At 53.7% G+C, this 24,379-nt stretch overlaps 2 protein-coding genes across 2 annotated transcripts; one reads left to right on the top strand and one right to left on the bottom strand.

Annotated features, from left to right (window-relative positions):
- The first annotated feature begins 335 nt into the window (after window positions 1-335).
- Window positions 336-1,453, top strand: HAND1 (heart and neural crest derivatives expressed 1). Its single transcript, XM_088536773.1, has 2 exons — window positions 336-873; window positions 1,352-1,453. Exons 1-2 carry the CDS (start codon window positions 400-402, stop codon window positions 1,451-1,453), a joined length of 576 nt encoding a protein of 191 aa, XP_088392899.1. The 5' UTR covers window positions 336-399.
- Window positions 1,454-14,316: 12,863 nt separating this feature from the next.
- On the bottom strand, window positions 14,317-20,712 carry SAP30L (SAP30 like). The gene is made up of 4 exons (XM_010211264.2): window positions 20,487-20,712; window positions 19,166-19,288; window positions 17,513-17,611; window positions 14,317-15,574 (listed from the first exon to the last, which is right to left on the bottom strand). The coding sequence occupies exons 1-4, from the start codon at window positions 20,670-20,672 to the stop codon at window positions 15,446-15,448; spliced, it is 537 nt and encodes a 178-aa protein (XP_010209566.2). The 5' UTR covers window positions 20,673-20,712; the 3' UTR covers window positions 14,317-15,445.
- Between the last annotated feature and the right edge of the window lie 3,667 nt (window positions 20,713-24,379).

The following is a 24,379-nucleotide window of genomic DNA, read 5'->3' as shown; positions in this document are numbered from 1 at the left end:
GCCCTGCACCCACTGTCACCTCTTGCCCTGGTGACAGGACAGGGTGGTGGGGCAGGGACTGGAATGGGCCGGGGCTGCGGTCGCCCCTGGGGTCGCATCTCCCTCTGCACGGAGCGAGCGGGAGGCGAGAGCGGCCGAGCCCGAACCCGCCGAGGCACCCGCGCCGCGCCCGCCCCCCCGGGGCCCCCGAGCATCCTCCCCTGCCCATTGGCTCCGCGGCGGGGGGGGACCCGGGGGCCCCCCGGCCCTATATAAAGGCAGGGCCGGGAGGCTCCAGAAGGGGTTAAAAAAAAAAAAATCTCCCAGCCCACACCCAAGCGCGAAGCGGCGGCCCCAGCGCGGAGCGGCCCCGCCGCCGGCCGCGCCATGGAGCGCCCCTGAGAGCGGCCCGCGGCCACCATGAACCTGGTGGGGGGCTACCAGCACCACCACCCGCCCATGCTGCACGAGCCCTTCCTCCTGGGGCGCTGCCACCAGGAGCGCGGCTACTTCCCCGGCTGGGTGCTCGGCCCCGCCGAGGTGGCCCCCGGGCAGGGCCCCGGCTACGGCCCCGGCGAGTTCGGCCCGGCGGGCCCGGCGCGCCTGGAGGCGCTCGGAAGCCGCCTGGGCCGCCGGAGGGGCGTCGGGGGGCCCAAGAAGGAGCGCCGCAGGACGGAGAGCATCAACAGCGCCTTCGCCGAGCTCCGCGAGTGCATCCCCAACGTGCCCGCCGACACCAAGCTCTCCAAGATCAAGACGCTGCGCCTGGCCACCAGCTACATCGCCTACCTGATGGAAGTGCTGGCCAAGGACAGCCAGCCCGGGGACACCGAGGGCTTCAAAGCCGAGCTCAAGAAGGCCGACGGCAGGGAGAACAAGAGGAAACGGGAGACGGTAAGAGGAGCACCGCGGCAGGAGGTGGCGGCTGGCGCCGGCACTCGGGGCTGCGCTCGGGCCGGGGCCGGGGCCGGGGCCGCGCTCGGGACACGGTGCCGGGCAGGGGGCGCCTCGGCGGACGGGACCCTGCACCGAGCTCCCTTTGGCGGCGCCGGCGGCTCCCGAGGGTCGGAGCCGCGGCCGCAGCTGCCGTCGGGCCGTTCCCGCGCCGGCTCCCGCGGCTCGTCCGGGGCCGCGGGGCCCTGCCCGGGCAGGACGGCGCCCTTCGGGGGAAGCTTCTCCCGGGGCCGGCCCGGGGCCGCCGCGGTTCGAGCGGGGCGGCCGCAAGGTGCGGGCGGGAGGCTCCGCTCCGGCCCTGCGGGACGAGGCGGGTGCGGGACTCGGCGCCCCGGGGAAGGGTCGGGGCTGGCGCCGGCTCGGAGGGCTCTGCTCCTCACCGCTCTTTCCCACCCCCTCCCCGTCTCGTCTCCCGCAGCAGCCCGATGTCTACTCGCAGCCTTTAGGCCACGGCGAGAAGAAGCTGAAGGGCCGCACGGGTTGGCCCCAGCAGGTCTGGGCTCTGGAACTGAACCCCTGAGGGCCGCCCCTCCATGTGCAATGTCGCGGAGAGCCCGTCCCGGCCACCGGGAACGGCGAGCGCAGGACACGGGCGCTGCCCGCCCCGGCGGGGCCCGGCCGCCTCCCCCGGGGGCAGTTACCTTCGCTCCGTCCCCTTGCAAGCAGTATTCGGCGCTCCTGCCCTCGCTCCCGCCGGGCCGGAACGGTTTTATTCTTTTGCTGTTGTAAATACGAGACCCGTCCCCGTCCCCACCCGCTGCCCGAGTGCGGCCGAGAAGCGCGTGGCTGCATTGAAACTACCTAGAGGTGCATTTGGGAACGCTCCTGTGCTGGGTTTTCTACCTCAGATCTGCATGACCACTTCCCGAGGGACCGGGCACACCACACCGCCTATTTAAAAGGGAATAATTAAAAAAATAAATAAATAAAATTAAAACTTTATGCAAACACCCTTGGCTTGCCCCCTGCTCTTTCCCCGCCGGACATGGGGCCCTTTTCCCGCGATCGTGCCGGACTCGGCTCCCTCCGCTCGGGAGCTGCCGCTGTTGCCTGGGGCAGGGGGAGCGCAGGGAAGGCTGGAGCCGCCAGCGGGGCTGGTGGGGACAGTCCCCGGAGAGGACAGGGGCTCCCTGGCTGGGCATGAAGGGCACTGGGCTCTGCAGGACTAAGGATGTGCAGGATTCAGTCAGTGCCCGACCGTGGTGTTGGTGCACGCTCCGGAGTTCCCTCCCGCGGGCGCAGGCCGGGCCCTGGGCTCCTCACACAGCTCCTGGGGGTTTCTCTTATGCCATGTTTGTGCGCGCACGTTTTACATCAAAGCTAGACATGTTCAAGAGTTAAGGCTAAAAATGTCCATGAGTGAGAATGGAGAGGGGGCTGGATCCACGGCCACTGCTGCCCCGGATCCCCCTGGCTCTTTTTGAGACGCTCCCGATGTGGGGGCAGAGGCTGTGGCTCTGCCTTTGCCCTTCTGCTTCCCCAGGAACAGCCCTGTCCTGCGGTCACACACTCGGAGCCCCAGCCCTGTCTCTTCCCGACACGAGATGAGCGAGGGGCTGGATCCTGACCCAGGAGCCCTCCCAGGCGGATTTGCCGAGGGATGGCAGGATTGGGCCCTTACAGCGGCTGCACGGCCTGAGCGCTCGGGGTGCTGCAGGGCCCGTTTCATTGCGGCACCGTCCCCCAGGCCCATGCCGAGACCCCGCGCTCTGCTCCGTGGTTGCTGCCCCGGCAGCTCCGGCTCCTGCAGCGCTTCCTTGGAGAGATCCTGCCAGGAGCTGCCCTTGCTTCGCTTTGAAAGGAGCCAGCGCGGCAGCTGCCTCCACCCGCAGGAACAGCGATTCCCGGGACTCTGCCGGCTCCTCCGCACCCTTCCACAGCCCCGGCACAAACCCTGGATAATACCTCCTAATTAAAGCTGGACCTCGCCATAACGAGCCTTGCTCGTTATTTGTGCACACCCAGCTTCGTTACTGCAGCGCTGCTCCCAACGCGCTCATGGCTGCAGGGCCTGATCCTGCATTCCTGGCCTGGCCTCGCTGCCGTTCCCAGGGACGTCAGGATACACCGGAATGCTTGTGAGGCAAAGCAGGAGAGCAGGAGCTGGGCATTACCGCAGGCTTAGCTGGAGGGTTCGCCTGGGAGCATTCAGTTTTCTATTTAAAAAACAGTTTTTGCTTGCAACGAAAGGTATTGAACTAATGATGCACCATGTGTAAGTGACGATGGTGTGAATCAATTTGCGTGTGCGCAGCTGGGCACAGCAAAAACACCCCAGACCATCTGCGGGGCAGCAGCTTGGGTCTCATCAGCACTTTGTGTGCGAGTGTGTGTACAAATGCACACCCGTGTGCACAAACACCTGTGTGCACAAACACCCGTGTGCACAAACACCCGTGCGCACAAACACCCGTGCGCACAAACACCCGCACCGCGGAGCCGCTGCGGGACACGGGGACGGCCGGGGCTCTGCGCACGCAGAGACGCTCCAGGCGCCGGCAAACCCCGGCTCAGGCCCATTTTCCCAGCTCTTTGAATGGGGCCGAGATGAAAACCGACTGCTTGAGCAGAGCAGTCTGCCTGCGCTGGTATTTTTTTCGCTCGTCCTATAAAAAGTTTAGCGTGGCACCAGCTCTGTGAGTGAAGCAAGACCAGGGCCCTTCTAAAAACAAACACATTTGCTGCAAGCAAAAAATAAAAGAGAAGAAAAAAAAATTATAGAAAAATCTGCCCCAAATATCATGTTTTATGGCGGAGTTTCACAATCCCTCAGTGGGCTGGGTTTTTACGGGAAAGCTCCCTAGCCGCCACCATAACACTGAAACCCAGCGGCCCGTAACCGCGTCCAGCCCGGGTCCCGGTGACACGCGCAGCTCCCAGCCCCGCGCACGGCGGCCGGGGCTGCCCCGTGGTGCTGCGGAGAGGCTGCGCCGAGCGGCTCCCCCACGGAACGCGGGGCCTCCGCACCCAGCACGGCCCCGCGCACGGGGCTGCTGTCCCTGCCCACGCGCGGGGCGCTCGCAGCCGAGTCCCGTGGTCTCGGATCCACGAACTTTCCCCCGGGTGGAAGAGGAGCCGCTTGAGCGCCGCCGGCATCCCAGTCTCCACGCAGGCCGTGCGCCCACGGCTCGACCCTGCCGTGAACTTGGTGCCGCCGGGAAGCGGGAGCCTCCCGGCACGCGGGCCCCGGGCAGCTCCTACGTGCCAGCAGCCCCGCTGCAAGCGGCGCCGGGACGGACGAGCCCCTCGAGCGGCTAGCGGGGCCGGAGCCGCCGCGGGGTCTGCGCGAGCGGCCGCTCCGCTGCGCTGCTTGTGCAAGCGGCTCCGCCGCCGCCGGCCCCGGCTGCTCCAGGTATTTATGGGCCTGTTTATCTGATCCCCGGGGGAGCCCGGCCTTATCTCAGCAGCAGCAAGGGAAGGGTTACACTGGACAGCCTGGTAGACAGTAAGGAGCCAAATAAAATACCAATCTGACCAAAAAAAAAAAAAAAAAAAAAAGGGAAAGAGGGAAAGACGATCCCCCGCTCCTGTGCAGCCCAAGCCACCCACTCACCCGGGAGCGGGACGGTACCTGCAGCCCAACCCGCAGTGCCGGGGGATGGAGGAACATCCCGCATTTCCGCACAGCTTCCCAGGCTCCCCGGGCTGCATCTTGGATGGAAAGTGGCTCCGCACGTGGCTCCCGCTCTGACATTCCTGCAAAGGGCAAGAGCTGCAGCCGGAGCCCTGCGGACGGGAGCGGTGCCGGCTGGGATCAGCGCGGCGCATCCACAGCCACGGCCGGGACACGCGCGGGCATCTCCCACCCCGCGCCCGCAGACCCGGCCAGCTGGGCCTTGGCACCGCCGGAGGGGAGAAACGGGATTTGGGGCTTCCCTGGAGACGCGATGGCCACAGCAGGTGCACGAGGGGGCTGGCCGGGGTCCCCAGGCCCCGATGGCTTCCCAGCCATTCCCGGCCGTGCGGGACCCCGAGTGGCACCAGGAGCGGGAGGCCGGGCCGGAGCCAGCGCCTCGCTCAAGGTCGCCCTGGAGGTCACGGCCAGGGGCCTCCGACAGCGCCGGGATCCCCACCGGGATCCCCGTCCCCGGTGCCCACGCGTGCGGGGACAGGCGGGAGGGCCAGGGGGTCCCGGCCCCCTCCTCACCCCGCTCATTACCTGCTCTTAAGGCCGTGCTGGCCGTTTAAGGTGGCCCCAGCCTCCCTCGGGAAGGGTAATTGGGCCATAATTTGTTTTCGGTGTCAAGATGGCGTCAAAGATAAGACAAAAATCTCCAAGGTTTGGGGGCTAAAGAGACAGGAGAAATCCTGACCCGGGGCCGACCTCGGAGGAATGGCCACAAGCCCCGGTGAGTAACATGGCGGGTGAAAGATTTACTGCCAGGGCAGCTTTTTGATCCTCGCCCAGCGCTCGGAGCCTCGCAGCCCAGCGCTGGCTCCCAAGGCAGACCGGCTCCCGCCGCGCTCCCGCTCCGGAGGCGCCGCCGCCGCGTCCTGCCCGGGAAACGCTCCCTGCATCCCGGGAAACGCTCCCTGCATCCCAGCACCCGCTCCCTGCATCCTGGGAAATGCTCCCTGCATCCCGGGAAACGCTCCCTGCATCCCAGCACCCGCTCCCTGCATCCTGGGAAATGCTCCCTGCATCCCGGGAAACGCTACCTGCATCCCAGCACCAGCTCCCTGCATCCCAGCACCCACTCCCTGCCGGCCCCGGAGCCCCGTGCGCGGCAGAGCCCCCGGGGAGGTGTTGGCAGAGCAGATGTGCCAGGGAAACAGCAGCGAGGGTAAACCCTGCGGAAGAACTTGCTCTTCTGGGAGCATCGCTCAGTGTGGGAGGACTTTCGAGTCAAGAGTGGCCCCCTTGGTTGCAAAGTTCAAGTTTTTCCCTAAATCTCCATGCTCCCAGAGTCACACGATTGTAGGCCCACCTAAAGAGGAGATGCATTTCCAACACACAGACAACAGCCAAGCACGAGAAAACTCAAGGAAAGACACAACGCAGATAAAAACGCCCAGCTTAACAAAATAAAAACTCAAATCCCCTGTTTGGAACCCCCTGTACCTGTCCTTGGGTTTCCAAGCGCTGAGCTCTGCTGGAGTCTGTGTCTGGTACTAGTAGAAGATGAATCACTGCATCTTCCACCAAAGAGCACATCCTCTGAGCAGCAATCCCACCCGCAGCCTCCCTGCCCGCCGCTCCACGCCAGGCGTTGCCCCCGCGCTCCCGGTGCAGCGTGGTGGGAGACGCGTGCACGGCCGGCGTGCGCGTCCTGCACAGGCCCCATCGCTGCCCTGCTTGGGCTGGAGCAAGGCCATCAGCAAGGCTCTTCTCCTGCCATGAAGACACTCTGCTGCCCATTCCCTACTGATCTTCTCCTGGGACACCTCAGCACAGCCCTTAGGTAAAGGTGGGTGACGTGTGTGGCACAGCAGCCCATCTGCTTCCCACGCAGCATTTGTGTTTAAGGTTCAAGGTGAAAGCAGAGGCTCTCTTGTGAAAAATAAGTGCCATATAGCTCGGGATGGGGAAGAAAAGGGCACTTTGCTCAGCAGGGCTCTGTGCCACCTCCAGAACTGTGCATTTCTGGGCAACCTTTGCCTCTCCTGGTGACTTCAGTGCTGGCATTGAGGGAGAAGGTGGAAGCTGCTGCAGCAGCCAGGGCGCTGCTGTTCGGCAGGGCCAAGATCCACGTGGACCTGCTGGAGCAAAGCGGGAAGCGAGGGTTGGTGGGAGGGTTTTTAGGGGAGAGAGGAAGGCGGTTACCGAAGAGGTTTAAGCTGAGGGACTGCGAAGCAAGAACACGTGCTCAGAGTCCTGCTGATTCCTTGCGAGGACTGAGGTAGGGAAGGTCCTTGCTCGCAACATTTTCTTTTTGCCTGATAATTCTTTAGCGTTAGGAATTCAAGTCCTGGCCACCCTGAAAGACTTTACAGTAACCAGAGAACTAGGGGAATTTATGGCGTCACTAGTGGCTGAAAGATGAGGAATTGAGAGGAAAAGGATTTTTTTTTTCCTTAGGCTGCTGCTACCTTGACAAAAATCCTCCTGGCCTGTGACTGACCCACAGGAGCAGTCAGGGAGGGCAGGACCAGCGCCAGCTGGTGCAATTACCCCAGCCTGGAGCTCTCGTCCCAAACTGGGAAGCCAGGGGGAGTTCTGAGTTCGAGCCAGAGCACAAAGTTTGTGTCAAGCTCCAAGCTCCCTGCTCCGCTCGTCTTCACTAATTAGGCCCCTCCGTTTTGGTCCCACACCTGATGGAGATACTGGAGAGGCCGGTTTTGCTCTGGGGGCCCATTAGCTAGACTCCAGCTCACAGCCGGGCTGTGTGTTCAACAAGTCACCCAGCAATACGGCCAGGAACCAGGCTGGCATAGCCAGGCGAACCCCAGGCGATTCCACGTGCGGTGCCTTCGGGGGCTTGCTCTACCAAGAGCAGGGCATGAGGATGTGGGGAGTCCTGTGTGACACCAGTGCTGGGGGAGCGCAACACGTGAAGGACGTGGGGCAGCGGAGGAGAAGGAGCTGAGCCAGGGGCAGAGCACAAAGCGCTCCTGAACCTCAGCCCGGTTTCCTGTGTGATGGCTGGGACTTATACTCAGTAAACCATTAGAAATCCCAAGGGAAAAAAAAATGGTGCCATTGGGAAGGTGGGTTTAGATCGGTGAGAACATCCACCTGCTTGGTGCAGAGAAGGAAGAGCTGGATAGCTCCACTTTGGGATGCTGGCAGGGATCCTGGCTGCCCCTGTGGCAAGGGGAGATGCTGGGATGTTTCCCTCACGTCTCCACGCAGAGGGGCTGGACATGGCACCGGCCTTTCCCACCCAGCCCAATGAAGGCCTGCGATTTGGACGGGAGCCCCCAAAGGCAGCGGATCACGCTGCTCTGGGCGGCCCGGAGTGGGCAAAAACAGAGGGCAAACTGCACTAGGGGCGAGGTGGCCCTGGGACCACCCGGAGGGGCAACCAAGTGCCTCCCCCTTCCTGAAGAAGGGCTTGTTGCTCCCCAGCACAAGGAGAGAGCTGATGCTCACACTGCTCGTGGGCCTCCTCCCCGCTCCGTGACGGCAGTCGGGGGGTGCCAACGTGCTGATGCTTTGTCTGTCCCTGTCCCCTGGTCACCTTGGGTCGGGCAGCAGGAGTAGCACGGCCATCTCACCTACCTGCACTTCCTTCCCTACCTGTCTCGCAATTCCTGCTCCACGGGCAGCTCTTTCCACGCTGGTGCTCCCTGCTGAGGATGCTGCCATCACGGAGCGCTTCCTGAAACGCATCGAGGAAGCAGATCTTGGAAAACCTTCCAAAACAATTAAGTGAGAGCACATTAGGGGCTTGGAGGCACTTACGGCAGAGACCAACGCTGCTCGCAAGGACGACGCGCGGTCGGCTCCAGCTCCTGGCAGAGTGAGGCCGAGTGCTGGCCGAGCTGAGCAGCCGGCCCTCACTGGATGCAATGGAAATAAGAAAGGAAAGGCTGCCCTGAGGCTCTCCCCGCACACACACCGCATCTCCGAAACACCAGATCCCTGAACCCACATTCGCACTTTCCCCCGTCCTCCGCGCTGCCCTTTCTGCTGGGCAGAAGAGGGACTGACGCCTGGTTTGTATCAGCCTGGCGAGGAGGCCGGAGGAAGGCTCGGGCAGCGAATCGGACACGCTCAACCTCATTCTCCATCAGGAAAAAAACCCAAACAAACCGTTTTTACAACCTCCACATCCCACGACAGTACAACCGGCTTCCGGGCCCCGACAAGCAGCCGCCTCGGGGACAGGGAAGCGGCGCCCGCGTTCCCGAGCTCGCACTGCCCTCGCACGGCAGCAGGAGAGGCAGGCGCAGCGCGCCGGAGCAGCTTAGCTGGTGTCTGCCCCCCTTCCCACTGAAGAGGTGGAACAGATCCCTCCTTGGTTTTGGATGCGAAGCCTTGTGGGGTTTCTTGGCAGGAAGCCAGCATGGGATTAAGGAGGGTTATTTATCAGTATGTATAAATAACAGATTAATCTGCAGAGTTTATTTATATCACTGGACTTTCCAGTACACCCTCTCCTCGTTAAAATGGCACCTGCACAACAGGCTGCTCCTTATGGACACCCTCTTCCTTTGGCTAGCGCTCCAGTGATGCCCTGTGAAGTGATGCATCCCTGTTCCATGAAAACTATAATCCTGGGGATGGAGGACAAGGGGGCCGGGCATTTCCTGCCAGGACAGGCACAGCGGGCAGCACAGACAAGCTCTGCATGGCTGGAAGCAGCCACAGAGCAAACAGGAGCGGCAGCAACACAAGCTGCCACCCTCCTTCCACAGCAGGTTCTGGCCCTTGTCATTACTTTAAGACAAGCAGACAGATCAGCTTGCTCTAAGATGGAATCAAGGTACAAGGATACAGTAACTACTGGGGGGTGGTTTAGGTGAGAAATACATGTACAAACCTTTACTGCTTATCAACAGTGCAATTTATTTTGGTGACGATAAATTCAGGTAATGTATTTGGGTATAAACGGCTCAGAATTCTGTTATCCTTTTGTCTAAGGGAGCCCAACAGTCTGAAAAGCCACCAGTGCTGCACCTTAGCCACCCGCAGTCCCAAATCTGCCCCTCTTTCTGGCCTAAAAAGAGAGTCTAAACACACCTCAGACAATGCCAGCACAGAAAGTCCATATCAGAACAAAGTTTTCATATCCTAGTTCCTGAATTATTTTCTCATTATATAGAAAAAAAAGCCTTTGCCATGACAATTGCAACATGATAGTCAGAAAGAGCAGCAACATGGGAAAAAGATGAAATTAAACGAACGAAGCACTTAACTGTGGAAGAAGGAACGTCGGTGAGTCCCTGCGCTGCGCTGGCCGCACCGCCGGAGCAGCCCCCGTGCCGGCAGCCCAGGCTGCGCGGGGAAGGGGCCACGCACCTGTTCTCCAGGAAAGCAGAAGGGTTAATGTAGACCCAGCAGAGCTTCATCGGGAAACACACGGAGAGGTGGCTACTGCACCTCGCGCTGACAAACACAGAGCGACTGCAGGAGATGGGAAGGTGGGGGCAGCCTCGGCTGCAGTGACCATGAGCTGATCCAACGAGGATCCTGAACAAGCAGAGTTGCTCAATGCCTTCCTTGCTTTGGTGTTTACCAAGGGCAGCCCTTTAGAGTCCCAGGCCCTAGGGACAAGAGAGGAAGCCGGTGGAGAGGAAGACTTGCCCTGGGTAGAGGAAGATTGGGTCAGAGAGCACCTAAGGAACCTCGATACCCACAAATCCATGGGCCCTGATGGGATGCACCCCAGAGTGCTGCGGGAGCTGGAGGATGTCATGGCTAAGCCGCTCTCCATCATCTTTGAAAGATCCTGGAGAACAGGGGAGGTGCCGGAGGACTGGAAGAAGGCCAATGTCACGCCAGTCTTCAAAACAGGCAGGAAGGAGGACCCAGGTAACTACAGGCCAGTCAGCCTCACCTCCGACCCCGGAAAAGTGATGGAACGGCTCATACTGGCCGTTGTCTCCAAGCACATGGAGGACAAGAAGGTGCTCGAGAGCAGTCAGCATGGATTCACTTGACTTCAGGCTTGACATTCCCTGTCTGCAAGAACCATCCTCCCCTCCACGTCCGCAGCATTCTCGGCCCAGGAGGCAGAGGGGAAGGACAGCGCATGAGAGGAGCCTGGCACAGCACAGCCCCACGGCAGCTGGAGCCAAGTATGCTAAACGCAGAAAGGCAAACACAGAGGGAAATGCAGACCTTATTGCTAGATAGATCATTTATTAAAGTGAAACTCGGCATTTTCATCTTTGTCAGACAGTACAGAGTTAAAGTCTCGTACACAGTGGAAGCAGGACATTTCCTGCACCTCAGAGAAATGAGTTCTACGGTTTTTGCTATAAGTTACTAAGTTGCTTTACCAATACACAGCTATATTACAGTTAGAAATACAAGGTGTCCAAAACATTTGGCATAAGATCAGCACAACACATGGAGCCCAGAAGCAGAGGAGGGCGCACGCTCCCTCTCCCGGTGCCTGCTGAAACACTCGGAGCTGCTCTGCAGGTTCCCTCACCCCGAGCCCTGCTCGACGGGACGGGACGGGCTGCGCCGCCGCTCGCCAGGGGAGCTGAGGGATAAGGCAGGGATCCCCCCGTCGCCCCACACTGTCTTCAGCTGTTTAATGCAACAGGCAAGTCAAAAAGGCAAGGGCAGGGTTAGCTGTGAAAAGTGCAAGGAGTATCTCACATCCTAACAGTTAATTTGCACTTTGGAAGTGGGAAACAAACTCCCTGACTTGAAAAGCTAGGGGTGGTTAAACGGCATCAGTGCCAAGAGCAGTGAGGCATGGACAACATTCCTTCACCTTTGGGGCTCTTCAGCCAATGCTCTGGGTGGGACGAGGACTCCTTTTACAAGGGCTTGTACCTCTCTCACCCACTTTTGTGGAACCGCAGAGGCCAAGTGACGCTAGTGCTGCAGGGAGTGCAACAACCGCCAGTGTGAACACACGTCCCGCAGCACCCGCTCCTGCCCCCGCGATGCAGCCACCCCCAAGAGCTCCCCGGGGTGCTCCCATGGGGCTCGACCAAGGGACGTGAAGTGCACAGCCTCCCCCTCCTCCTCCTCTGCTTAAACACCCAGTTATCACAGAGCAAACGTTCCCCCAGCTGCTACCAGGGAGGTGTTTCACCGCGTCCCTGCAGGGACCGCGCTCCGTTTCATCTGCTCTTTGCTATCATGACCTACTTGAAACACGCGCTCACTGTGCGGTACTTTGGCTCTTGATTTCCAAGCCTCTGAAACCAGCTTGCACTTGAAACTAACTTTTAATGCCAGACAATATATTTTGGTGGTCTTGCACACCAGGGTATCTAACGGTTTACAGCCACGCTTTTAAGAAAAACTGGGACACCAGAGCACTGGGGGCAAGCGGTACAAACCTACAAACCTGCCTCCTCTGCTTTCCTCAGCCCAAACATCCAAAGTGCCTGGCAAAAGAAAGACTTCAGGTTCATGTACAATATTCCTTGAGATGCAGAGATTTATGAAAACTGCATGCAAACAGGATGTATTCACACTTTTCAGCCATCAAAATGCCACCAGCTCAAGTCTTCACACACCTCAAACTCCCTGGAGTGGAGCTCAAGCCAATAATTACCAGCAATCACTATTTCTTCTTTCCTTAAAGAGAGCAGAGGGTCAGCACACAGGATAAAATCAAGCCTGGAAGAGATATTTCCACATTATTTGTATGCTATAGTAATGGCTTTGGATCTGATCAGCTGTCTAACGAAGTGAATGCAGCTCTTCAGTGAGACTTGACTGAGGCTGTGTGATTGAAACGGGTTATGTAATGGCTGGAGATGCTCCCCGTGCCCCAGGGTGAATGTCACCTACACAGGCTTGCAGGAAACAAACGTCCAGTATTACAGGTGGAAGGTGCCAGGACCATCCTCCCTGCCCCCAAGGCTTGTGCTCCATGGTTCAAAGCTAGACAGAATTTAAGGCCCATCTGTGAAAAACAAAATGCAAAAGAAAAAAAAAAAAGTCTCATTATGCCAGCCAAAGCGATTTGGGTCTTCCACCTTTCCAACGAGGCCCATCTTAAAAGTGCTGAGAAAATATCCTACCTCATGGCTTCACATGTGTGAGGTTCAGACACATTTACTTTGAATTTATTACTATTAATTTCTTTTTTTTTTAAGAAAAAAAGTTGGAAAGTCCTTTTAATTGGCATGCAGCATATGGAATCAAATACACAGAACAGTATTACACAGAATGACAATTGCATTGTTGCGTTTTCTGGTTATTAGACACTAAATGCTTTTCAAGAATCACAGGCACCCTGAACATGGATATTGCTACTGAATTGACTGTGACTTCAGTTTATAGCACGGCGGCCACAAGCGGCTGCCCTTCCAAAAAGACTTTGCCTTTCTTTTGCTCAAGGCTTTTTGCTCTAGCTAAGTTGAGAACAAGTTAATAAGGCATTTGCAAGGGTTTACAAGGCCATGGGGTCTGACCGCCAAAGACTCGGCTTCTTTGGTGTCTTGCCTCCCAGCTTACCACCTTATAAACGACTGCTAATGGCTGGTAAACATCTTTTCATCATCACAATTCACTAAGATTTTTTTTTTTCAAAAAGTATAATTGCTTTAAGAGTGAGACCAACAACAATGACATTTTACACCAATCGACCATTATCAGAAGGGGGAAGAAAAACAAAAAACAAGTTTCCTGGATAACCCCTCCACACAAAATCACACCAGTGAATACCCCTGAACAGATGGAACCTGCCACCATATCTTTGTGAAAAGAATCATTTTGCTGCTAGCTGCTAAAGCACTGCAACAGATTCATTTATTCTTAGAAATCCCACAACAAAAGAGCCCCCCTCCCCAAACAAATGGCAATTTTTACAATTTTGGTCTAGAAGTTACGATGAGGCAATACTTTGTCTCAGCTCAGAAACTCATTTTTTGCTTGGTGATATCCTCTGATGAACTCCTTCAAGAGGAACATGCGCCCAGAGAACGTCCCTCCCATCTCTCCTGAATGAGAGAAGCTAGATCGCCTTGACTAATGTGGGAATTACTCCAGCCTTTCAGTAAGGAAAGGACCAGAGTAACTAGGAGATTTTTAAACATTCATGAAATAGTAACATAAGACATTCTCTCCTCATCCCTCGAACCCCTCCTCTGTCTGATGTTCCTAAAATCCACACTGAACTGAATTGAGGAAATGCTGAAACAACCACGCTCCTCAAATCCTCACAAATGGGACACGTACCATAACAGAATTATTTCTGCATATGACACAAGACCTTAAAAGTGTTGAATTCTGTTGCACATGTATTTGGAATATTAGCAAACACTTCAAAGCTAATGCAGACAGCTTTAAATCATGACTTGACTGGTAAAGAGACCCTGGGAGAGCTTCAACAAGAGCTTCACTGGGCGAACCCTTCATGCCTTAGATGATCCAGCACCAAGCTGGGATTTTGACCTGCATGTTTAGTTCTTCAACAGAGCTTTATCCACTTTTGGAATATGAGAACCTGCTGCTGACAAAATTCTGGCCAATATTTTCCACTGTTCAGTTCATTGCTTAAGGCTTGTTGAGAATATACTCTCTAAGAGGAGTCTTGGCATCTCGTAACAGACAGGAGACATCGGTTAGGACAGCAAGGAAACAGAGTGGTGTGTAAAAAATAATTAAAAAGGAAAATCACAAGATCCCCTTGAATAGAATTTGAGGTCACTGGAGAACAGTCATTCACAACCAGCACTTTCATAAGCTCCTTTTGCCAAAATAACCTCTGTGTTATTTGTAAGGACACCTTGGCTTTAAATAACAAAATCAGAGTGCTTTCCCCCCACAGCGCCCAGGCAGCGAGCACCAGCACACCACTCTGTTTCACAGATTTCTTATGAAACCACGTGCAATGCTCCCAAGAGATGAGTGACTTGGTAATTTTGTCCACTTGCAAAGACAGGTGAAATGCAACATGCTCCAGTTAGTTGACTACTCTAGTTATGGTGCTACAGCCACTAACAGAAATACGCTTTATGCTAAATGGAGACTGCTGAGAACACTGGTCTACGCAGCAGTTTTGGGACATCTGCTAAAGACTAATTTCAGTATAAGATCCATGTCACTTGTGACTGATACCTGATCTGATGGAGAGATTAAAAGGCAGATGTCTTAACCTGCTGTTTCACCTACCAGTGCTGAGCCTTGAATGGAAGGAAAATGCACATAATTGAGTGAATTAAATAAGCACTTCTACCAACATGATCAAACCCAGCAAATAAAGCTACATTTGCCTTCATACCACATTCTGAGGAAACACAGAAGTTCTCAAATGCTTACAGACAATTAAGTAGCAGTTCTTAAATAAAAGAAATTAGAAAAACGATTTCAATGAGTTATTTGGCTTCCATGTTGGGGAAAAAAAATAAAATCAGACCGGTCAAGTAACATTCACTGGAGTAGGTTTGGTGTGCTGAAGCGTTTGTAGAAGTTTGGGACTTGAAGCACTGGCTCAAGGCAAGACAAATCACGTGTAGGCGGGGACCAAGCTCCAGAGAAATTTCTGACCCATGCACCTTGATCATGACTTTCCTCTCTGCTGCTATTCCAGTCCTGTGCCAAGATAAATTGCACGGTGGTTTTGTGGTGCAGTCTGAATGCAGTGAATAAATTCCATTTGTGGTCTAAATTGCACTGAGATGCAGATTTCCAGAAATGGTTTAAAACACCAAGTTGACAAACTCCACAGTCCTAGAGATTTACTTTATTTCTCCATTAACCTCACTCCTTTATTCCAATGTGATTTTGAAATGAGGGGAAGAAAAGTCTTCAGAAACATGCTGGTCACGTGTTCAAATATTCCTGATAAGAACATCTATATTTTCTGTCATCCAGACTTACTGCATTTTTTAAAAAATTTACAATATACTTCAATAGTTTTTATATACCTAAAATGCACAATACCATCCGTTCCTTCAAGGTCTCTCTTATTCCAAGGTCTGTTAATCTTCATTCTAGTTGCTTGCTACCTTCTGATTTCTGATCCAACCTGCTCTTGTTGTTCTTCACCATATAGATAAAATAAGCAAGTGTCTCTTTCTCATTCACAGGAATATTCCTGAAGTGACGGCTGACAGTCTAGAAGGACAACACAGAAAGAGACAGAAATTCTGAAATTAGAAAGTAGATACAATCATAACTGGGGGTTCTTTGCACTTTCCAAGACTGATTTTATGGCCACTGAGCGTAATAAACTTTTAGGCAAACATGCACCAATTCAAACTGTCAGTCCTCATTTACCTCTCTTTGTCTTTACAGCTGGAACGTGCGTATGAAGAAAGCCCCATCTTGCCACATCAGCAGTATCTGCAGCCAACCTACAAGTGCAATTTGGAAGCCAGAATGCCCTCCTGCCAAAGCAGCACTGCCTCTCCTAAGTGGCACTTCACGCCGAGATTATCTGGAGAGCAAGTTTTACCTGCATCTCAGTATTTTAAATGAGAATGTCAGAACGCTTTCCTGCACGAATCAGACACAGCAAAGATTTAGAATCAACAGCGAAGCTAATGAGACTCTTTGTTCAAAGGAAAAGGGCCAGGCCAGCTTTCACCAAAGGAAGGAACACCAGGGTATGCGCAGGGGGCAGGCCAGGGTCCACCTAGGGCTACCCTTCCCTGGCACAAGCATAAACCATGAACCATCAGCTGCTTTTTCTTGGAAAATGGACGTGAGAAACATCTTGAAACTGGTGAGGAGATCTGCTTCTCGTATAGAGAAGCACCATTTTGGTATCCAGTACAGCTCCAGAGCTGGACTTGGATGCAGGCTGAGCAATGAGTCACTCCAAGATTTATGGAAGTTGGAATTTTCCTTACGGTGGGTTAGCAGCAGGTGTCTAAGAGCCTCAGGCAGCTGTGAGTCAAGCATGGGAGCTGGACGAGGATCCAGTGTAGGGTCAAAGCTGCTCAGACTTCACAGGAAATCTGGGAAGTGTGTGACAACTTTAAGTTAGGCTCCCCTTAAGGTTATTTTCGGCTTGCATAGCAGTTTTTCTTTTTTTTTTCTCCTGGGAATATTTTGATAAATTGCCAATGTAGGTGGTACTTCACAGCAGGAGGTAACTGAGGGACTAGGGACTGGTTCATTAGAACATGACAAATCAGATCTCCTAGTGAGGACATACACCTGTCCTGCTTCATTCACCCTGCTTCTCCATGCACTACCCTACACATTCTGTACATTCGTTTGCTAGTTAGCTCCGGAAAAGCAAGAAAGTTTTGCTGGCTTTTTTATTTTACTTTTTGTCTGTTTTGGATATCTTAAAGCAAAAGCCCAACTGGTAGTTTCTCTAAGCTTAGAGGAGACTTTTCTGAGCGAATGCCTTTGGATCAGCTCAGGAGGCAGAGCAGATGCACACCAAGCACACCTAGCCCAAACAGCAGAACTGTGCTTTTAATAAATATCCCATGTGGTGTGAAAGAACCAGGAGAGGCCTTAAGGAAAGAGCCTTTTGTTGAATTAGAAATGCAAAATGCCAGGCAAACAGAGGAAAACATGGAATCTGAAGTCATGGTAAGTGATTTTGCCTTTAATAATAAGCAATTCCAACAAGTTCAAGCAGCTGTGAGAAAAACAAAAATAAAAACAAAACAAAACAAAAAAACCCACAACCCACACACTACCAGAGACACCAAAAGTGACTGTTAGTATGAAGTCTGAGTTTCAGCAAGACTAATACGCAGGCCACTAGAAACTATGATCTGTTTTTGTTCCCTAAAGGGGACTATAATTGACTCTGACTATACACAAGGAGGGAAAGGACGCAAAGTGAGTGACTAAGGCATGCTGTGAAGAGGCAGCTTCCCAGACTTGCACGGCCGCCTCGGGTGAACGCGAGCGTGCGGCTTCAGGTCAGCACATCCCTGAAACCTGCCACGGAGCCTAGTGCACTGCACTAACCAGCGAGACAGCCACAGAGCCACCAGCGTTACTGACGGCCAAGAAAGGGACATCTGAGCAGAGAAGGAAACACAGCTTTTCAGTAACACCGACAATACAACTTCTGTCATCACTTACTTCTGCTAGCTGAGCTTTGTTGAGTCCAGGCCTAGTCTGCAACTTATAATGCCTCTTGTAACGTCGCAGCGTATTCACTTGGAGCTGGAACAAGTCAACCTAGAAACGATGCAGAGATGGGAGATGAGCACCACTTTTAACTTCCATTAAGCAGAAATGCGAAGTTTTCTAAATATAATGCTTTCTACCTCGAGAGAACTGCTCCTTACCCACGTTCAGAACCACATCAGCTTGCCTTGGTGACAAATCTAAGTATATTTTGTACTTGTTAATGTCAAAGGACCAAACTATCCTCAGGGGAATACAAAATTTTGTTCTGGTTCACTTGCTGTCAACAGAACTGCTGGCCAATTTCCACTCTCAATTACACCTCTGCAGCCTCTGAACAAAGGGGAGCCTTTAGCTCCCATCCCACAAGGTTCAAAAGGCTCACATATGAGACATCACTTTAGCAGGCACTGAACAAACAGCTTGTGACATAAAGCAGAGCACAAGGACGGAGAAGAAATAAATTCAAAGATTTCAATGGGAAGTAGAGAATTTAAAAGCAGGGGGAGGTTACAGGAAGGAAGATGAAGATCACGTGGGAAATGTCATGCTTCAAAGACAAAAGGAAGCTCTGTTGAAAACCAAGAAGAAAGGGCATTACGTCTGATATACTGCAGAGCCCCCCATTGAGTTTATGTGTCAGTTTGCAGCCACCAAACAGCCTGTATGTTGGACACAGCTGCAGTTTTTAGATGCTCGTTGGCTCTTCACTAATCATTCTGCTTACCAAAGCGAAGCCTGTACTGGAAAGTTCTGGCAGAAAACTTCATTGAACAAGGGCACGAATAACTACAACAGTGACTCCAAAAAGAAAACAACCCCCAAACATGATACTCCCCACCCCACACACACTTTCTCTTCATCCTCCAGCATGGACATTTGTTTTGCTGGCAAAACAAACAATTCCCGCTTTCTCAGATCAAAAACGTCTCATGCCAGCCCGTGCAGCAGCCGCAGCAGAGAGCTCCACTGTGAGCATCTCCTCTGCAAAGTTTTTGCAGTGTCAGTAGTACCAGAAACATCACCAAAGCAAATACTGCAAACAGTGACACTGAAAAGAGATTACTCTAGTGTTTTTGTGGCACAGAAATAAAAAGACATTAGGAATATGGTCTGTGATTTGAAGGCAGGTTTAAATGGAATCAAAATATTGTATGCCATTTATCATAAAAAGGTCTGGGGACGCTCAGCAGCTCTGGACTCCATCAAAGCAAGCACATAGCACCAGAGTGACTAGGCTCTAGCAGCTTTGCAAGGTGATGGATGCTGGGAAAAAACAACCCTGACAACAAACAACCAGGCATTGCTAAAAACATCTCATTTCCACCTTTAAAAGAAGATTCGTGCTCAACATTATTTTAACACCTCGGTGTTTGGAAGCTCTGCATACATGGAGCTGTGCAGTTCCTATCATTCCTGTCCTTGTAGAAATCTTTGTACGTGCAAAGAACCCATCCAATGAGAAATTAGTTTAAAACTAAGGAAGTTTCAATAAAGCTGCATCTTAAAATTTATATATTGTCACAGTAATTAAAGTTTCCAAGGGAAACTACAACGTGCTCAAAATCTACAAAGCATCTTACGCCCGCTTCCGACCCTACTAACCTCTGGGACATCCGTTTCATGCTCAGGAGAGTCGCCTCCATCATCACTTGTCTTCCTCTTTCTTTTGTTTCGAACACTCTGAATGAAATTCTTGTGGAAATCACAGATATAGAGATGTCTCACCTAAGAATCAAAAGTGAGGAGAAAACAATTAATGCAGGCACTGCAAAACGAGCACCCAACAGCAGCCACTTAAGACACTTGGATTTTAGAGGAACACTTCCTACCTCACCACGGGCAATAAGGAAATTCTAATCTTAAAGCCTGGGCCTGTTATCATACTCCGGAATTAATGATACTTTACATTATAAACACTAAAGACAAGGGAAGCGAAGGACTCGAGAACTCCAGCTGAACCTGAATCTCTGCTCATTATTCCTTTCTTTATGGCTGTGGTTACACGTCAAGGGCGAGGGAGGCAGGAAGGGGGGTTGTTTCAGGAGTTATTACCAGCTGGTTAAGAAAAATATTATTCTGTTCTGTGCTTCTCAACTTTCTTGTTTGAATGGTACATGAGATTAATAATGTGAGTCGTTTCAAAGGCAAGTCAGAAGAAAACCTCAGCTAAAACAAGCAAATTGGAAGAAAAAAAAATATTTTCTTCTGCAGCTCATCCTATTATGGAAATCAATTCTTAGCGGATATTAATCTCACAACGACTAGTAAATACATAAAAATGGACCACAAACGACCAACACTGACTGACAGCAGCAAAGCACAAATATCTCCAGACAGGAAACGCACCCTTGATTCGAAATCACTTTATACCGCCAGCTTCACACTGCCCCTTCGTTGTCAGTTTCATTAGAAATAAAGAGAAGAAACCAGGCAAAACTATTTCAAATTTAGCCTCTCTCCTCACAAGATATTTGCGTTTTGGCAGCATAAAAGGAACCCAACCAAGTGGAGGAACTGTGAAACAGCCCGTCTTGAAACTCCGCCTTTTTGTGTGATTTTTTTGCGTGAATTGTGTGTATTTTTCAAGGCCGGGTGAGAACGGCGCCCGGGGAGCAGGGCTGTGCCGGCAGGGCCGCCTTTGCGGGGCTCCCCCCGCAGGGCCGCCCGCTCCCCGCGCTCCCGGCCCGGCGCTGTCCCCGGTGTCACCCCGCTCCCCGCGCTCCCCGCGCTCCGTCGGTTGCGGCAGAGCGTTTTCTCCCGGCTTTCCGTTACCAATCCGCCTTCCTAAACGAGGGGCACGCCGGCACAGGGGGTGAAACCCGCAGCGCTTCTTCCCCGCTCGGCAGCACCCGCGTTTTGCGAGGCAAGAGCAGCGCGGGGCCCGGGAAGCGGCCGGGGCCGGGCAGGGCGCGGGGCCACTCACGCTCTTGTCGATGTCCAGCTTGAGCTTCTTCTGCGAGATGCTCTTCTGGATGCGCTTGCTGAAGGACGCGTTGCCGGCGGGGCGCGCGCAGCGCTCGCCGTCGTCGATGAGGCAGCAGCTCTGGCCGTAGAAGGGGGCGGCGGGAGGCCCATCCCGGCTGTCCTCCTCGGTGCTGAAGCCATTCATCGCCCGCCGCGCCGCCCCGCAGAGCCGCCCCCGCCGGGGGGACCCCGCTCTGCCCCCCGCGCGACACGGGGACGCGCACGAGGCCGCTCCGCTCCGCTCCGCTCCGCGCAGGCCGGGCCGCGCCGGGCCGGGCCGGGCGCCGCTCCGCGCCGGGCGCGACCGCGCACGCACCGCGCGCACACACACACAAAACCGCCGCCCCGGCAGCGGAAGTCCCGCCCCCGCCGGCCCGCAGGTGGCGCGCGGGTTGGGCGGCGCGGCCGGCGGGGCGGGGCGCTCCGGCGCGGCGCCGCGCGCCCATAGGAGGAGAGCGCTGCCCGTCCGCCGAGGCACCGCCCCCTGCGCGCGCGCGCGGCAGCCGGAAGGTCGGCGCGAGCGCGGCCGGGGCGGGGGGGGAGGCAGCGGAGCGGCGCGCGCCGTTGCCAGGCACCGCCCCCCCCCCAACCGACCGTTTTGACCGTTGGAGCCGCGTTACGCAGCGCGGCCCTGGGGACAGGCAGCCCGCCCCGGTACAAAACAGCCCCGAGAAGCGTTTCCCGCCTGAGCCCGGCTCGGAGCTGGCGTTCGTTTCCACCGGGACCGAAATTCCTGCTGCAGCGCGCGGGATGCCCTTGTCACCGCTGTAACGCTCGGCGGCACCGGCGCCTGGCACGGGCATGCGGGGAGCGGGGAAGGGCTGAAAAATAAAAGTTCAGGAGTGTCTTTGGAGCTCCCCGTGGAGCGGTGCTCCAGCGCAGGCTGGGCTGTGCTGAATGTGCACGCGCCAAACACCTTGAAACGCGGAGGCCCTTCCGAGGCCTCCATGGGCTCCGCCGGCTCCGGAGCGGCCCCGGAAACACCCGTGGGTGCCCCAGGCGGCGGCACGAAACGTGTCTGGGAACAGACCCCTTGCGTGGGGCGCTGTCCTGCTGCTCCTCCGCACGCTGCGCGTGTTCGAGGGCTCCGTGCTGACCTGAACCGTTCCCGCTCGTCCTTGCTTTGCTGGGAAACCGCGGGAGCTCCCGGCACCCCGCGCCAGGAGGCCTCCGTGGCAGGAACGCAGCGAAAGCGGACGAGTCCATCCGCAGGTCTTCACCCGAACCGCCTGCGACAAACAAACAAACGAAACCGCCAGAGAAATCCCTGTTAGGAAAAAACCACTGCTGCTGCTGACAGCACTTATGTGGAGGGCCCAGAGCGCTCCATAGGGAGCTTGCTACATTTCTGCGTATAACATCACCAGTAAAAATCAAGCAGCAGAGCTGAACAAGTCTTGACTGTCCAGCAGGGCTAGCTTGACATTTTGGAAGCTAAAAGCACAGGCCGTAGGGACTGGTGATAATAGCAGCAAGCAAATAGGTAAGAGGGAACATGCCCCAAAGACAGGAGTTCCTCCTGCTGGTGGGCGAATTCCCGAGGTGCTGCAGGAATGCTGTGCAGGACAGAGGGAGCCGCTGGAAAGCGGCCACTGTGCGTTGGTACTTCACAGCATAGCTCATTTTTGGCCATAACCTTTTGGCCTGTGTAAATAAATATATGTTTTTTCCCCAAGTTGTTTTGCAATGCCTACTAAGGGAAAAAAAAAAAAAAAAAAACTGCCCGTCATTCTCGATTTGCTAATTAAATGTTAAGTGTCTTGCTAGCTCAGCTTAACACAACATTTTTTTTTTCAGTCTGAGAAAAAGCAGCATGCAGACATCTTCGTATAATTGCAGTTCATTTCAGCACATCCTCACAGGAGCCTCCAGAGTTGACAGTCTGCTAGGCTGGAACTAGCACGCTGTAAAATAAACTGCTTCATAGAGACATTTTTTATTAGGTATCTATCACTAACCCGATCTAATAATTCTTTGTGCGCAGAGCAGTGAAGTGAGAAACAATGTTTCATAAACCCATCAGCACGGAGGCAGCTTTAGTGCCGCTGAGGCCATAATAGCATCCCCATCCAAGCCAGCCCTCTAATCAAATTAAGGAAACTTGCGCAGACCTGTAAATCTTAACTGGAGCAGCACTACCCTCTGCAATGTCTGCTGTGCAGCCGTCACCTGCTACCTACGTTTTATTGGAGTCATTTCGAGTTCGTGGGACAGAAACGCCATCTCTGCAAGAGCTGAGCGTGTTCCTATGCTGGGAAGAAAGCTGCTCATGTCCACACAGGTATCGTTGGACCATTTCCATTTTCTGTACCTCAGGGCCCAGGGAAACATTGCTGGGGTATCCTTTCCCGACTCCCCCTCTCCTTTGCATTTTTGGAGGGTGCTCTATATGGAACCCACTGTGACACTGCTAAAATGCTTAAACTGTGCATCCTTAAAACGTGCGCCCCGCACACACGCAGCTTTTCACACACGCCATTGTCTGCATTCCCCTTGGTTTATTTCATTATTTTTTAGCCCAATTGCATGGAGTTAAACATGAGGATGGAGCAGCAGTTCCTCCCAAGGCAGAGATGCAGCAAAAGCTTCAACCAGCCCTAAGCCGCACGACAGTCGGGTGATACCGAACGTTCCCAAGGGCAGCTCGGACGGGGCGCGCGCAGCTCAGCTGGCTCTAGCCCTCCATCCTCAGCCTGCACGCCGCAGCAAGCACTGCTGCCCTTCACAAAACCTCCTGCAGCGCCTCGCACCAGCGGCTGACAACGGAGCTGGGACGAGAGCTGCCCCGTCCCCACGCAGAGCGGATCCCTGCACGGCCGCGGCAGGAGACGGCGCTGGGAAACAGCACGAGGGCAGCAAGGAGCCGGAGCGGAGCCCGTCGCTTCTGTGGAGCAGGCAGGGAGCAGCACACACAGCCTCAGAAAACACATTAAAAATTTATTTTAAATATATTATAAAAGGAAGTCCATTCAACTTTAAAAACACTAGGCATTCTATCAATGATTCCCGATTTATGAAAGCTACTACATTAAAGTGCTAGAGTCCTTTACCACCCAGATATTAGGCTGTTGGTCCTAATATGCACAGAAATAAATATACACTGGTTCAAGAGACATAACCCAGTTTTACAGATAAAATGCATGCAGTACAAGGATAGACAAACTTAGACCTTATCACCAAGATCCTGGAAAATGCATTTTAAAATGAATTCCATTCATCACCCAAGAGGCTAAAGCTATTTGTTACCGTTACATAAGGGCTAACGTTTTAGTCCATTAGCCTGATCAGTTTTTACCTTGTTTGCTTGTCCAAGTTCACATTTGCTTGCTTGATAATTGGGATTAGAACTTTCTTTCCTAGAGTTGAACAACTAGCTTGGAGTCCACAAGGATCCGGAGGCTTTAAAGAAAACCTCCAAATCCCTCACATTTTCCGGAACCATTGAAGCCTTCTGGGTAATACAAAAGCATCAAGAAAGCTCAGAATAAAGCAAATAAAAGGAGCATACTTGGCTAGCAAAAGCAAAAACAAAACAAAACAAAACAAAACAAAACAAAAAAAAACAGATATAGGATTTTTATTAGGATTTCCATAATCTGCCACTCTAGTTTTATACACAAGTTAAAGCATGAAACTAAGAATGAACAATCAGAGCAGGAGGTCAGTTTATGTCAGCTATACTTTAAATTTATAACGTGGATAAGGCAATCTGACTGGTTAAGGAGGAATATGAAATGAATTGTTGGGCCAGTGATGAATCCTGGTGGACATTTCAGGTCCCAGCTTTCCCATTCCCATTCTATCACTGAATCTCTCCCCTCCATCCTAACCAGTGAAGAGCTGCAGCCTGTG

This window comes from Tinamus guttatus, unplaced genomic scaffold, assembly GCF_059628265.1.
Source record: "Tinamus guttatus ecotype Peru unplaced genomic scaffold, ASM5962826v1 Tinamus_guttatus_pri_ptg000710l, whole genome shotgun sequence".
Lineage (NCBI taxonomy): Eukaryota > Metazoa > Chordata > Aves > Tinamiformes > Tinamidae > Tinamus > Tinamus guttatus.
Note: the sequence above shows the minus strand (reverse complement) of the source record. Positions and strands in the feature narration are given on the sequence as shown.

Coding starts and splice junctions, on each gene's coding strand:
- HAND1 (XM_088536773.1), top strand. CDS start 400: ATGAACCTGGTGGGGGGCTACCAGCACCACCACCCGCCCATGCTGCAC. Junction 874..1,351: donor ACAAGAGGAAACGGGAGACG/GTAAGAGGAGCA, acceptor CGTCTCCCGCAG/CAGCCCGATGTCTACTCGCA.
- SAP30L (XM_010211264.2), bottom strand. CDS start 20,672: ATGAATGGCTTCAGCACCGAGGAGGACAGCCGGGATGGGCCTCCCGCC. Junction 19,289..20,486: donor AGCTGGACATCGACAAGAGC/GTGAGTGGCCCC, acceptor TTTGATTCTTAG/GTGAGACATCTCTATATCTG. Junction 15,575..17,512: donor ACAAAGCTCAGCTAGCAGAA/GTAAGTGATGAC, acceptor TTGTCCTTCTAG/ACTGTCAGCCGTCACTTCAG.